The sequence below is a fragment of the Metopolophium dirhodum genome, chromosome 1, assembly GCF_019925205.1.
Source record: "Metopolophium dirhodum isolate CAU chromosome 1, ASM1992520v1, whole genome shotgun sequence".
Taxonomy (NCBI): domain Eukaryota; kingdom Metazoa; phylum Arthropoda; class Insecta; order Hemiptera; family Aphididae; genus Metopolophium; species Metopolophium dirhodum.
In genome coordinates this window covers 67,188,747-67,204,830 of record NC_083560.1, presented here as the reverse complement: position 1 = coordinate 67,204,830, position 16,084 = coordinate 67,188,747, and the positions used below count along the sequence as shown (strand labels likewise).

At 25.8% G+C, this 16,084-nt stretch overlaps 1 protein-coding gene across 3 annotated transcripts; it reads right to left on the bottom strand.

Moving 5' to 3' along the window:
• Positions 1 to 1,129: 1,129 nt before the first annotated feature.
• Positions 1,130 to 14,333, bottom strand: LOC132937378 (protein PAT1 homolog 1). Of its 3 annotated transcripts, XM_061004200.1 has the most exons (14): positions 14,010 to 14,333; positions 11,708 to 11,798; positions 11,251 to 11,327; positions 10,235 to 10,366; positions 9,995 to 10,143; positions 6,966 to 7,095; positions 6,269 to 6,404; positions 5,599 to 5,693; positions 5,098 to 5,241; positions 4,546 to 4,677; positions 3,700 to 3,834; positions 3,472 to 3,630; positions 3,128 to 3,352; positions 1,131 to 2,983 (listed from the first exon to the last, which is right to left on the bottom strand). In XM_061004200.1, the coding sequence occupies exons 1-14, from the start codon at positions 14,040 to 14,042 to the stop codon at positions 2,711 to 2,713; spliced, it is 1,911 nt and encodes a 636-aa protein (XP_060860183.1). In that variant the 5' UTR covers positions 14,043 to 14,333; the 3' UTR covers positions 1,131 to 2,710. The 3 variants fall into 3 exon arrangements, with proteins under 3 accessions (XP_060860182.1, XP_060860183.1, XP_060860181.1); XM_061004199.1 differs by lacking the exon at positions 6,966 to 7,095 and having other exon boundaries at positions 1,130 to 2,983; positions 5,098 to 5,238; positions 10,009 to 10,143; XM_061004198.1 differs by lacking the exon at positions 6,966 to 7,095 and having other exon boundaries at positions 10,009 to 10,143; positions 14,010 to 14,331.
• Positions 14,334 to 16,084: the final 1,751 nt, after the last annotated feature.

Below are 16,084 nucleotides of genomic sequence, written 5' to 3'. Positions count from 1 at the left end.
GAAATAGTATAAAATGTAGGATTTTAAATTTTAAGATTTATACAATTTATGATCAGAATTTGTTTTTGTATTTCTGTTATGCATACGTTATTTTACAGACATATTTCGCTAATAGGTTTTATACATTTTTAATATCTATATCTATACTACTATATAAAATGAAGTCGGTTTTTTTTGTTCAGGATAAACTCCGAAACTACTGAACCGATTTGGTTGATTTTTTTTTTTTTGTTGTGTTAGTAATTGTCAGGACAAGGTTCTTATGAAAGAACATTTTAGGAAAATCCATCAGAAAAGTAGAAAATAGTGATGTCAAAAATACAATAGTGGCGCCATCTATCCAGAAAAACATAAACTAAATAATAAAAAATTTAGTTTATTGTTGCAAATTAAAATAATAATAGTGTAATAGTAATAATTTTTTTTTTTTATTCGTCGGATTTTGGTACGGTTAGGTTAAGATTTTGTATTAATTGATTATATTAATCCACCGTAGGTGGAATTAAGTAAAAACGATAAACTTTGTATAACTTTGACACTTAAGAGTTAAATCATACATTTACGTACAAACAGCACGGGGTCCGCGATCTACCGCAGGTAGATTGCCTACCTGATAATCTACTGTTGTAAATCAGAATTTTTATTCCAGGCAACAGTAAAGTTAAGATAAATGTTGAACACCATACACCGAATATTAAATAACGGATTGAACAAAGTTTGAGTCATATAGAGTTGGTACATTTAACTGGCAACGTAGTGCAAAATATATTTATCATTAATACCGCTAGAAAAATTTCAATACGTTTTCATTAACCATTTTTTATATTTACTTGCCGATCACATTAAACGATAAAATTTGAATAAAAAATTATACATATCCTCCGGAGCCAAAATAAACAACCAATCATGGGCGAAGCTGTGACGGGTCGGCTAGTTTCATCATATTTATAAAAATTTTAAGTCCATACTTTAAAGTTGCTTGGGTATCAAAACCATTTTTAAAATTTGATAATCATATAATTTTCAAATGTTGTCATATTATCTGCTACCAATCAAAATGTTGGCAAGAAAATTAATCAAATTCTATAAAATAAACAATACTGAAATTAGGAAGTTAAAAACAATACATTTTTATTTTTTGAATTTTACATATAACAAATTCTAAAATAATTATACAAATAGACATATAAATAAACTAAATTTTATTACACATAATTTATATAATATATATATATATTTGTATATTACATCCACAAAGTGTATCAAGAGAATTTGCCAATTTTATATTTAAAAAAATTGGTAAATCCACATGATACAGCACTATGGTATATATATTCTATACACATGCAAAAAAAAATTTAAATAAAAAAATTCACTAAGCAACATTTACAATACAGGGAGACTTTTAAAATAATATATAATATAAAGAAAATCACGCAATTTTAAATAAATATTAGGTACAATACATCAATGGCGATAATATTTTAAATATACTTTTATCATATAAGTTTGTTAAAAATCTTTAAATTTTTTAAAATTTGAAAAAAAACCATAATTCAACACAATTAAATATCTATCTTCAAAGATTTTCTAAGTATATGATCTACATATTATATAATAATTTATTCTACACTACCATTATTTTATTTAACGGTATCTTTTCATACATAAATGTAATATTGACATAATGATTGTAAATTATTTAATGTGTGGTTTGTTATATCAAATTTTCTATTTTAGTATTAAGACAATAATATCATATTATAATAATAATATAGTATTAATTTATTAATTCAATTCATAAATAGTTAAAAACCCAAACATAATGATAGGGATCAATTAAATTTGAAATTGCACAATAATTAATAGGTACTTAAATTTCATTCAGAAATTAGTTTCATTGATTATGAACTAACACGTTCACTTACCATACGTGTTTCAACTTATCAATAAATGTATAGGATTTATATCTACTGTAGATGACAAAATATTTAGAGCTCAAATTATTTAATAATTAATGGTAAATATTTCATACACATTTAATTACTTAGAAGATATTAATTAGTGAATTCAATTTTAAATAATGATAATACAAAAAAAAATGTACATTGGATCATTGTTTAGAATAAATTAAGTTTAAAAAATATTTAGGAATTATGATATTAAGAAATTGGTTAGTATATTATTTAAATATCATTTTCTGAAAATAACTAATAGAAATTATAAAAAAAAAAATGTTCCTTTAATTAATATTATCATTGGAACCACATTAATGTAAAAATAAGTATTAATAAAAAATAACTTTAATGCAAAATTAAAATTATACTTTGATAAAATGATTATCAACATAAAAATTAACTAATTATATTAAGAAATTGTTTCGTATTGTACTAAGTATTAATGAGCTGGGAACAAATATAAAGTAAAAATGAAAAATAAACCATGTTTTATGGTGAAAAATGTATAGTAAACCTAGCAAAATCTCAAGTGCTTAACAATGCACAATAAGATTAATAGTATTGAATCAAAAAACTTCCAACTTTATATACAACACCAACGTTCAGATATCCAGAAAATATAGTGCAAGAGAGATTACAATTTTCCCTAAGATTCTCAAAGAAATATATATATTGTGGTATCATTTTATGCAGTGATAATGATAACCATTGTTACTACAAAAAAGTAAAATCATATATGTCATGAATTGTGATTATTTCTTAGTTGTGTCACCCAAGAAACTAATTCTTTGAATAAGGTTTAATTTTTTTTCAATTGTAACGGATTGGTCTAACGGCAAGTATGTCAGATGCTGTTCAATAATTTTTTTATCCAAACCAATGACTGGTCTTTGTATTGTATTTTCTGAACCAACTAATATAACATTGCTAATGAAAATACTCCATTGTTTCAATACTTTTCGTTCTGTTGTGGGTCGAACTTCTTCTGCTCGTTCAATCATATTTGCTATAACTGATATGCCAAACTAAAAGCAAATATATATTTTAATAGATATAACAATAAGTACATATTATTATTTATAACAATATACAAATATTGTTAATTTTTAAAACAGCTCATCTAAATTAATGTTATTTTCTAATAGGATTAAAAATAAGTATCTACTTACAACACTTATCAAAACAAATGCAAGATTTTTCATTAAATACTCTGCAATTTGATTCAATTCCGGAAGACATAAGCAAAATATCCATTGTCTTATGTACGGTAAAAATAGTAACAATAATTGATCTTCATTGTCTTTTGAAATAATTGTACAAATTGAAGGGCCGAAAAATACACTCCATAAAAATGACGGATTTTTGAGATGAGGTAAAATTCTGTGTACCAATTGCTAGTAATCAAATGAAAGAGACAATTAAATTCAAATTATACGTTTTCAATATCAGTCATAGATCATAGTTATAAAAATAAACTAGTTTTTGTTAATTTAAATACTATTGCATTGCTTACTTTTCCTTTACGTATAGTCACATATGAAACTAAGTGATGTAAATGGTTAGACAAAATTTCTGTTAGTTCATCAATGTATTGTTGTACAGTTGGTGCTGCTTGTGCTTTGTTCCTTATTGCATAGTATGTTTGTTCTATTTTCAGAAGTGGAATATACATCTGAAGAGCAATACAATTTATATTTGATGAAAACTGTACACAAATATTTATAAATATAATATAACCAACATGTTCAATTTCTAAAAGGATTTGTTTTGAGTTTTTTTGGGCAACTGCAACTCGGTCTGTTGAGGATGCAGAAGAGGGTGCAAAATCATTTGTTTCTATATCGATCATCTTTCTTGGAGTTATCACACTGCCAATCTAAAAATATTTATATGTTATACACAACTAATAAAATAAAAAAATGTAATATTTAAAATTAATTAACCATTAAAATTTAATATTGTCCAATTTTTGGAGACTATTTTTGAATAAAAATTGGAATTTAAAGTTAATTTTTAATTTAAAAGTTGAACCATAAAACATTTAGTAAAATATGAAAAAAAGTACATTTTAATAGTTATATATTATTGAGCATTGGTATCATACAGATAAGGATTTCATGAATTTAAAACTTAGTACACAATTTTCTTCCATTATTGAGAAATAGTTAACTTCTTTTGAAAGTTAAGGTTATTATACCATGTGTCACTGTGTCCAAAAAACAAGGTACACAGAAAAAGTGAAGTTGTACAAAACACAAGAGTTGAAAAATAGAGTCGTAGGAACTTATGATCCAATAATTAAGTCTCATATCACACAAATAGAATTTAAAACTATGTATAGAGTACTGAGTAATTTAAGTAACTGATTAATAGTGTACCCCGTTTTTGGGGTCACACAATATATCCTAACAAAAAAGTTTAGTTTAAAAGCCAGATTAAACAACATGGTTTTAATGTATTATTCAATTTCAATAATTTTAAAAAGCTGTTTGGTTATAAACCATCAAAAATTTTAAATTGTAATGAATAATAGTTGCTTACTCTTTAAAATTTATAATCTTTCAGGATATTTATAAAAGTAACATACCAAGACTTTTCCTAAAGAATTTTCAAAGTGTAATTGTGTATATGAATTGTTAAATCTGGATTGCGTATCTGGTTGATGAAAATTACTGTTGGGTTTTGGCCCACTTGAACCATGATGACGCTTTTGATACATCTGAAAATTGTAAAATATTGTAAAACATAATGTCAAATTTCATAAAAGGAGTAATAATTTTTTTAAATATTGAGTTTAATTATATATGTATTTGCTTTATAAACATGAACAATTATTAAAATAAATGCATTTTTCTATAACTGTCCTTTCTTTCTTAAACATTTGTTATCGATTTTCAGATAGTAACCATAATAATTTGATAAACCGAGTACAAAACAATTGCTACTATTCGAAAATCAAAATCAAATGATATTTTAGTGTACAAGGAAATTGACTATATTTGTCTATTTTAGAACTATTATCTGATATTATATATATTGTACATGTTTAAAAAGATTAATCATAAAAACAAATTAAACTTTATATTTTTAGAGATAATCACTAATCCTAAGTTGGTAATCACTGCATTATTTTTCTAACCGTAAAATAGTAATCTTCTTCTAATGGGTTACTATTATGGAACTGTATAGTTTGTATTCCGGCCAACCAATGTTTTTCTCTCACCGTCATAAACCCAGCACCATAATCAGTAAAATCCGACTGCTCATCAAATGTGTAATTCTTCTGAAAAAAATGTGTAATAATATATTAGATATATAAAATATTATAAAATCAGCAGGGATGACTTTTTATGGCTTTCTTATGTGGCCTGGAAATGAGAACTTTGTTTTTTAAGTTTAAGTCCGTGTACAATGGCTGTGTTCAGAGTTTATTTTTTGATTAAATTAATAAAATGTTGGTGAGTTGAACTTAAAAAATTATCTCTGATGGCTGTGAAAACAGCACAGTCACTTCACTTCTTGTTTGGTACATTTTTTAGATAACTTCCTGTTAGATAAGCTTAGAACCAAAATATTTAAAACCTGATTCTATAGGTCTTCTAAGTAACTAATCTGGAAAAAAAAATATTGTATAACTAACCATTTTAGGAAAATTTTGATATGCCATGTTGGTATTAAATCTTTTAACATTATTTATAAGGTTTCTTGGAACGTTATTGTTATTCCTTGGAAAATCTGAAATAAAAAAAAACGAGACATTTATATACAAGAGAATTTAATAATTTTATTATTATTAGAGGTCAGAAGTCATGAAACTTAAAATTGATAAATAATAATAAATTAAAATGTAATAATTATTAATTACATAATAGTATGTTACCTGTTATTCTTTTATTAAAAATATCTAGAATATTAAAGAAATTTGATGAAAAACTGGTTTGACGAAAATAGTAATAAATCATGCCACAAGAAAAATACTTATTTTAAATAATAAAATACATAAGGTAATAAAAGTAAATATTAAAAATGCATAAAATAAAATAAGGAAATGTTTCCTTTTATCTAAAAATTCCAAATTTTTGTTTTTAATCTTGTCATTGTGTAAAATAGATTTTAGCTTATGCAGCAGACTAGTCAACAGACAGCTTTTATAAATTAAGAGCATACAGTAAAATATGCAACTCCCACAACTTCTGAGCCCTAAATATTACGATCAAGGTTAAATAGTAAAAAACAACTTTTAACCCTATCATTGTAATCTTATTAAGAAAAACCAAATAAAAATGTAAAATTATGATGTAAAAAATTACTTTTTGGTACAACACGAACGTTTGGTAAATTGTACTGAGGAATTTCACGTTTATAGTACGGAGAAAAAGGTAAATATCCTTGGTTTACCTCTGGTACAGGACGGTTGTAAGATGGGCTTACTTTTACAGCATCGATCTATGAACAATATCAATTGTTAATTATAACCTTATTAAGAAGTAACTATTATTTTCATATCAGCAGTGAAAATAAAACATAATTTTCAATACAAAGTAATATTTATGTTATAGACAGTGTATCAAGGTATACTGAAATAACGGTCTAATTATAATTAAATTAACACATAAAAAAAACATGAGATACATTTAAATCAAAAATACACATAGGTACCAACTTTTGTTATGTTTATCATTAAATAGTGCTGAGATTTTGATGCATTTTGTGTGTTATATTTACAATTTATTATCCATATAATTACCTAAATTTTTCATGATAATTTTTAAATTTTTTTGCCATTTTTATTTCTAATAGCTTTTCTATGACACACCATAATTTACAAAATAATAATTCAGATCACTTGTTAACTATTATTTTAAATGGATTTAAAATTTAAATTAATCTAATTGTTCACATTTCTACAATATTATTTTGAATTCATTATGATCACTTATTTGGGCACCAAAATCCCAATACTATTAATACTTTAAAATACTAAGTTTTTCAATAAAATAAAAATACCAATTGTCTTTCCAAGTCAGCTACACTTATGGCTGATGAAATTACTTTTGGTGGAGGTTTAGTCAAAATATCGTCTATATGTCCATTTACATTTACTTCTCTGAACCCAGGAGGTGCGTTGAAAAACATTCTATGAAAACAATGAGTTAGTAATGATTAACATGTTAATACACATACAATTTTAACACAACTAGTGATAACTAGCAATATAATTATAAAAAATAATTGCAAAACAAGTCATGCACTCACGCATGCATATATATATTTGTAGCTAAAAATAATAACCAGTACATACAATATTATTATTCATTAATATTTGTATCCATATCATAAAAAATCTAAAAACTTTTATATTTATATACTATAAAACGTAATCAACACTTGAAATAAACTTTTAATTTTATTTCTTTTACATAGTTACTATATTGACACATTTTCATGAGTTCACTCAAAGAAAGTTAGTTGACTTTTTTATTAATAAACTTCATTATTGACGGGACAGGAAACAAGTGTAAACAAAAGTCAATGGTCATTACGATGCAATCTCAATAAATTTATTGAATTTATGATTATTTGGTTTCAGTAATAAAACTTGACCTGTCGATACTTTCAACTAACTATTACTGATAATCTATTTGCTCCAATTTCAGTATACAAATATATAATAATAGGGTTACCATATACAAAAAAAGTCTTACAATTTAGGCTTAACTCTAAAAAAAAATCAAAACTAATTTTTATATTATTGAGTTTATGTTTCTCTGCTAAATAAGGTGCATCATTGGAAAGGGTGATGACTGTGTGGGTTCATAATTTCATTTTTCAATACACTAATAGAACATGTCTCATTGCTGAATATTATTATTCATTAATATTTGTATCCATATCATAAAAAATCTAAAAACTTTTATATTTATATACTATAAAACGTAATCAACACTTGAAATAAACTTTTAATTTTATTTCTTTTACATAGTTACTATATTGACACATTTTCATGAGTTCACTCAAAGAAAGTTAGTTGACTTTTTTATTAAAAAACTTCATTATTGACGGGACAGGAAACAAGTGTAAACAAAAGTCAATGGTCATTACGATGCAATCTCAATACATTTATTGAATTTATGATTATTTGGTTTCAGTAATAAAACTTGACCTGTCGATACTTTCAACTAACTATTACTGATAATCTATTTGCTCCAATTTCAGTATACAAATATATAATATTAAGGTTACCATATACAAAAAAAGTCTTACAATTTAGGCTTAACTCTAAAAAAAATCAAAACTAATTTTTATATTATTGAGTTTATGTTTCTCTGCTAAATAAGGTGCATCACTGGAAAGGGTGATGACTGTGTGGGTTCATAATTTCATTTTTCAATACACTAATAGAACATGTCTCATTGCTGAATATTATTATTCATTAATATTTGTATCCATATCATAAAAAATCTAAAAACTTTTATATTTATATACTATAAAACGTAATCAACACTTGAAATAAACTTTTAATTTTATTTCTTTTACATAGTTACTATATTGACACATTTTCATGAGTTCACTCAAAGAAAGTTAGTTGACTTTTTTATTAATAAACTTCATTATTGATGGGACAGGAAACAAGTGTAAACAAAAGTCAATGGTCATTACGATGCAATCTCAATAAATTTATTGAATTTATGATTATTTGGTTTCAGTAATAAAACTTGACCTGTCGATACTTTCAACTAACTATTACTGATAATCTATTTGCTCCAATTTCAGTATACAAATATATAATATTAGGGTTACCATATACAAAAAAAGTCTTACAATTTAGGCTTAACTCTAAAAAAAAATCAAAACTAATTTTTATATTATTGAGTTTATGTTTCTCTGCTAAATAAGGTGCATCATTGGAAATGGTGACGACTGTGTGGGTTCATAATTTAATTTTTCAATACACTAATAGAACATGTCTCATTGCTGACAATTATTCATTAGCACTCGGCACTTGTTAACAAAAACTATTGTTTACAAAATTATCAATTATGATTTTGGTTTCAATAATTCAATATAAAATTGAAAAAATATTATTTTGTGCATTTCGTTTTATGTACAGGTTTTTTCTTTTATGCACATAAGGAGATTATGGGATTAAAACTGGACTATTTTCTAAAAACAGGTCAAAAATAATCCTATATGAAGTTTGTTGGGACAAGTGAGCCAAATGCTCAATAAAGGGACAATCTCGTTTTAAACGAAACGTATGGTCATCCTTATCATATTATCAGTATGGTCATAATATCCATAACTTTGAACCAATAAAAATAGCATTCATAACATATCAAATTTACAATCCAGTAAAGAGGTCATTACATTATATAAATGGTTTTGATTTTATACTTAATTTATTAAAATATGTTAGGGCGCTGATAGCATAGATTGCTGTTAAATATGGTATATTGACTTAGTATTACATTGTCTATGTTATTTAAAATATTATACTGTCATATATGAATTATTATTATTTGGTATATTAGACTGAAAACAAATATTAATTATTTATAAAGTAGTTTTACACAGATTAAATACAAATAGCAACCAATCACCGAGAAAACAAATAAAAAAATATCTAATTTATTTAATTGGTATAATATTTACATGATATAATATGATACTTGCTATTTTTAATGTGTATTATTATTGTGAAGGATTATCAACGTATGTGTATACAATACAAACAATAAATTAATATAATTGATATATTTAAAGTTATGTATATAAATCTACATTTATACTGCCACAGATTAAACTTAAATTTTTATATTTAACAAAAATGTACACAAAGTTAAACAATTACATTAATTACACAGAAGCAAGCTTTAAAAAATACCCGCTGCCAGGAATATAAGGGTTAAAGCACATTATATGTAATTTATTAAGCACACAATTTATTAAGCTAAAACAAATTTAATAACAATAAACAACCAATGTTGAAAAGGCAAACAAAATTATAAAAAACATAACTAGTCTATTCTTAGAACATGCAATTATTTACGTGTGGTATAGGATTTGACCCTTGAACTGGAATTGGTCTTCTAATTGGACCACAATTATTACTTGGTAGATTAATACCATAATTTTGATTAACAAAATTAAAATTATTTTGATATTGGAAAGGTAATGGTAAAGGCTGAAAGTAATTAATAATTGACAAATGCATTAGCAACATAATTTTACAAACAAAGATAATTGTTTTGCACATATTAACATAATTAGATTACCGGTACTTCATATTGGTGGCTAAATGTATGTAACTGTCTTAGTTCTCTTTCTAGATCTGGTAATGTTTTTAAAGACTCGGTGAATACATTTGGATCAGGTGGAATCGAGTTGGCTAAATAATCATTGACTTCCTATTAAAATAAAATATTTGAATTAGTCAAAATTAGTTGTAATTTATTAAATTGTTTAATTTAAAAAGGCATATATTATCATGTTATCTCAAACTAAAATTCAAAATTAAATATTATTTAGAAAGTTTAATTAATGACATAATATATTTGAAAAGGTTTAATTTATAATAAAATATAAATAGAGTATACAATATAGGTGCATTGTACCAATATTATATTTAATCTAGTCATATATTATGCAAAATAGACCAATAATGACACATTTTTGATTCACGACACGCTTTTTTGGAAGAAAATGTTTGTGAACCATGTCAGCCTTGACGGCCATGGAAGAAAAAAGGCTTTAACTGCTAGTTTTATATTATTTCCTAAAGGTACATAAGAGTGCCCAAAACTTTTCCAAAGAAGTTTCAATGAACATTTGTTTAAATTTGAAATCACAAGTATGCTCAATTTAATAATTTTCTATGCCAATAGACATTTAAACTGTCATTATATCTACTGTATATGGTTGTTCAATCCATTCATAACTTATTCAAAACATATAAAATTTAAAAAAAAAAAGATGTCTTGACATATTTTTATAGCTGGTTGAAAACAACTGGACTGTCTGGACTAGACATTATTTGAACTTAACAATACCATCTTACATGACACATTTGTTTATGGCATGGCTGATTGCCTACTGAGGACTTAGCTCTTAACATGTAATACATTATTATGTATAAATTGTTTATGAAACCTGAAGTTGTTTATTTTAATACTACATTCTGAATTTGTAAAATGATAAAACTGATAAAATAATTTCAATATAGTATTGTATATTTAATAATATTAAATTGCAAGCACTTACTCAAATAAATAAATAAAAATAAAATACTTACTGTTCCATCAGGCCATTTTTTTTTAATAACTTCATCGTATTTAGCATATTTTTCATGATCTGCTTCCCAATCACCGTCTACCAGAGTAAATATTTTAAAACACAAATTAAAATTGGGTATCAATATTGTTTTCAAAATTAACAAATTTAAACAGTTTCCAAAGTATATTAATTCTTTTGTAAATTAATTACCTTTAAAAAGTTAAAAAAATAAAAACAACTTATAACGATAAGTAGAAATGTTTAAGAATAATTAAGATAAATTCTATTTTTATAAAATAAATAGGACAAATATAAATAGTTCTAAATGTGTTCATACTATAAATATTAGTAGATTAATTAAATTAATTATCAGTCAGTGCATAATATGTTTATGGGTATAAATGTATTTTTTAAGTATCAAACATACATTTTATCATATTAGATATAGGTACTATTTTCACCATACACAATATTACCTGACATATCATTCCCAAAAGTCTCATCATTAAGAGCATCATATTTGTCTTCATCATAAATTTCTTCTTCGAAATCATCATCAAACTTTGCCTATGTAATAACAATTAAACTAGTTTAACATTTAAAATAAAAATCAGATATATTAAAGACATTTAGTGAACACTAATATTTACTTTCATTTTGCTAACTTTAACACAAGACAGCATTTAACTATTATAAATGTTGTTCAAAAAGTTTTTTTTTAAATAGTATTTATTTTATTTCTAATTTTATAAGCACCAAAAAGTTTAAAAAAAATATGTTACAATTATTGTGATATTAAAATAACTTATGGTGACCAATGGTAGTGAGAAGCAATTTTTTTATCCATAGATATGTTGACAATGCTAACATACAAAACAAAACTGTAGCACAGAACAGGCGTGTAACCAGAAGTTATTTTTTGATGGTTGTTTAAATTTTATATTTTAATATAACATGGGTGAGGTTTTACATGCTGTTGAGGTACACAGATAGACAGAAACTATAGGTATATAATAATAAGATTGGATATACATATATTATAATAATAAGTATAATGATACAATATACAATAGTGTTATAAGGCGTTATATAAATAACCGAATAACTCTCCTATACCGGCTACTACATAGGATAAATATGCTATAGTATTACTCTATTACTATAGATTACTTATATAGTACATGATGTGGGGTGTTTTATTTATAATTCCAACACATACTCTCCATTGTAGTCATCAATCAACCTTCAAATTAACAATGACAAATATAAAATAGAACCATATGACAACACATTTTGTAGAAACTGAATCATATATAACACATATTTTTTGCATAAATACAGCTGATGAGGGAGGTGTTTCCACAACCAAAACACCTCCTCTGAATACGCTACTGACATAGGGTAAAATTATATATTATGTCATCCACCTGACCACTTAATATCATATACCTACATATTAATAAAAAACTATAAAATGTAGCTTAGACCATTACCTAAATGTCAATACTAATAGTTTTTATTAAATTCTATAACTATTTTTTGTCAATTGAAATGTGACTTAAGTACTATACACAATATACACAATATTTATTCATTTTCCAACTTGTAAAAGTTCCTTTTCTGACATGAGGAAAATAAACACATACCTTAGAGCAAAATAAATTTGTTAGCAACAATGTAAATAATTTCATAGCTCAATGAGGACATTTTTTTAAACCTTTATTGTATTTTCTATGAACTCAAACTCCTTTAAAATTAAAACACTTCATGTCATCTATTACATGTCACCAGGGATATTCATTGGCAAGGAATCACAAAAAAATCAAAAGGGAAACCCTCATTAACAATTAAGTTACCGACAAAATATTAATACATTGTTTTATTGGTTTTTAATGAATAAAAGTACTTATGAGTATGAATCTTTAATCTGTACTAAGTCGAAACATAATTAAAATATTTAGGTAAAGTAGTCGTTAATTCAGACATACAGAAAAATCAAAAAGATTCATTAAATATCAACACATTAGTGAGCTAAAATCATTCAACCTCATTTTTTTTTGATAATTGGTATACCTACCTAAGAATTATTTATTAACATTAATCATATATTTATACATCTATTTTTAATAATTGGCTTAGTTTCAGTTCTGATAAAAAATTACTCTTGATAAATGTTTAACAAAAACATGTTTAAAAAACTGAAAACAGAATCAGTGTAATAACAAGATACCTAAAAACAATGTTTAACATTTGTGGTCTTGTCTTAGGGTCACTATTAAATTTAACATTTCAGGATTAAAAATAACTTAAAGCTACGTATTAATTTAGTTTATGAATAAATGTTTTGGATTAACGTAATTTGTATAGATGAGAATAGTTAGTCCAGTAGAACTGATTGGTTTGAAGTGCATGGGTCACGATTCAACGGTAACAACACAGACTTAAGCATCGACTAAGTGCTATTATAATAAGTATTGAGAAAAAAGCAAAACCAGGATGAACGCAACGTAGAAGTGCATTCATTTCCGATCAAGTACAGTGCAACAAGTTGGAAACAGAACTAAAAGATACAATTCTACTGTCTGACCAATCACACAAAAGTGCTCTGCCAACGAGTGGACGACACTGGACTCGTACAAACCGACTCCAGTTGTCAGGGGCCAGAACAATGTATGTTAAAGCTCACGATTCGAACGTTTGGTCGTTTGAAACCAGAAGTATACAGTACTGTATTGGAACACACTGCTGAACTGGACTGTCAAAATGGGATGTGTTTACCTGTTGATCCGTCAAAAAGTCTTCACCGTCCATGGCGAACGGCGATAAGTGAGTTTCTTGGGGAGAAGTCTGAAATCTTTCGCGGTGCCGGATTCGTTCCGAACTTAAGCCATAGTCTTTCACAGTTTCACTAACACGAAAAACATGCACTAAAGAATTTTTTTTTAATTGATAAAAACTTGATAAGACACAACGACGATGTACGCATTTGGAGGTTATATTGGCGGTGTTCGGGGCGGGCTACCTTCGATACGGGACGCTTGTCGGTTATTCACCCGACCGATTCATTGTCGGGGCCGACGACTGACAAAAGACCGTACTTCGAGCCGGTTAATCGATCAAAAAGTATTAAAATATTAAATCTAAAAAATTATTTAATTAAAAAAATTATTTAGTTGGCGTTAACGTTGTTGTTGTTATTATGTATTGATAACACGCTTTTTATGACTTATGATTATTGTCATTGATTAAAATATAATATACATAATTTCATTCAAGCTTTTAGTCAGTAACGCGGTATTATTATGACAGACGACGGATTATCATCGCGTGTGTTATTATTATTATTGAAGTTAATGCTTAATATTAATTGTGCAAAATCCATTGACCGATTATAATTTATTGCATTTACATTTGGTTCATAAATAGTTCATAGACTGAGTTAGGCCCTTATAAAGTATTAGGGGTGAATACTGAAAGTCTATCTACTAGTGCCCGTATTACAATCGCTAAACTAAGGTTAAACCACCGAATTCGGCTGGTAAAATCAGTGGGTTAGGCGTAACTGGGATTTAAACTATGATTGTAAAACAGGGCCTTAGACATCCTTACTTTTTTTGGTACTCATCCACTGCTAAGTCCACGTATGAAATATCTAAATATCTAATAATTAATATGCGTCGGCCTTTCGGTTGTTAAAAAAATAACATTATTAATATTGAGTATTGATACGAACAGTAGGGGTTGTACCTAAGTGATCGCATGCCACGAAAATTAAGATGTATATATTTTAATTCGTGCCAAATATTAAGGAATGTGATAAAAGAAAATATAAACTGTTTATTTTAAAAGGATGATCGATGCTCAATGAATGTGTAAGCTTTGAATAATTTAATAATTTAATATATGTCGAGTTTCACATTTTTAAAAGTTAAAAATTTTCTATTAATGACATATAAATAATAAGTAATATCATATTAACTTTTAATGTAAAAAAGGTGGGTAAGTACTAAGTGGATGTTGATCTGCTGTACAGTAGGTTACAAGTGGGTCACTGTAATGGATGGTGTTAATTTGAATTCAATGATGTATATCATTGTATAAGAAAAACGATTCTGAGCGAAAACGGTCGGTCAGCCTATGATATTACCAAGTATATTTGATGATATTATTGTGAATAAAGTAATTTATATAATTACTTATTTACGTGGAACCTTGTTTTAAATTTTCAATCCTTATCTACAAAAGTTGAACATTTTATAAATTTTTCACTACAAAATAATTATTACATTTTAAATTTGATAAATTTTGTCAAAATTTGAACTTTAACTGCTTATAAAAAAAAATTTTGCCTATGTATTTTTAATATTTTTCAACTGCTATTAGAACGATATATCAGGAGCCATGCATAACATTTTCACGTTTTTCTACCTAACAAATAAAATGTTATTGATATTTATAGAAAAAATACTAAAAAAAATGGAAACTGAAAATGTCCGTAAACAGCTCAAAATATTTGGAAAATGTTATGGTGTATAGAAAATGCTAATATAAACATTCAGTAAAATGTTCAAATATCTACAGTCATACGTTAGGAAATAAGAAAACCGTTACACGAGAAATCCAGTGAATATCAAATATTGTAAAAATATGAATTTCAAACGCTCATAAAAATTTAATTTGACTTTCTTGTACACATATTTTTTTTGATAAAGGTAGATAAACTTATGGATAATCTTATATTACATTTTCAAATCTTAGATTGAAAAAGAAAATTTTTTATGAATTTTCAACTCAAAATAATTTGCTAATTTTTGTGATTTTTTCGTATTTTGTCAATATTTGAATTTTAAATG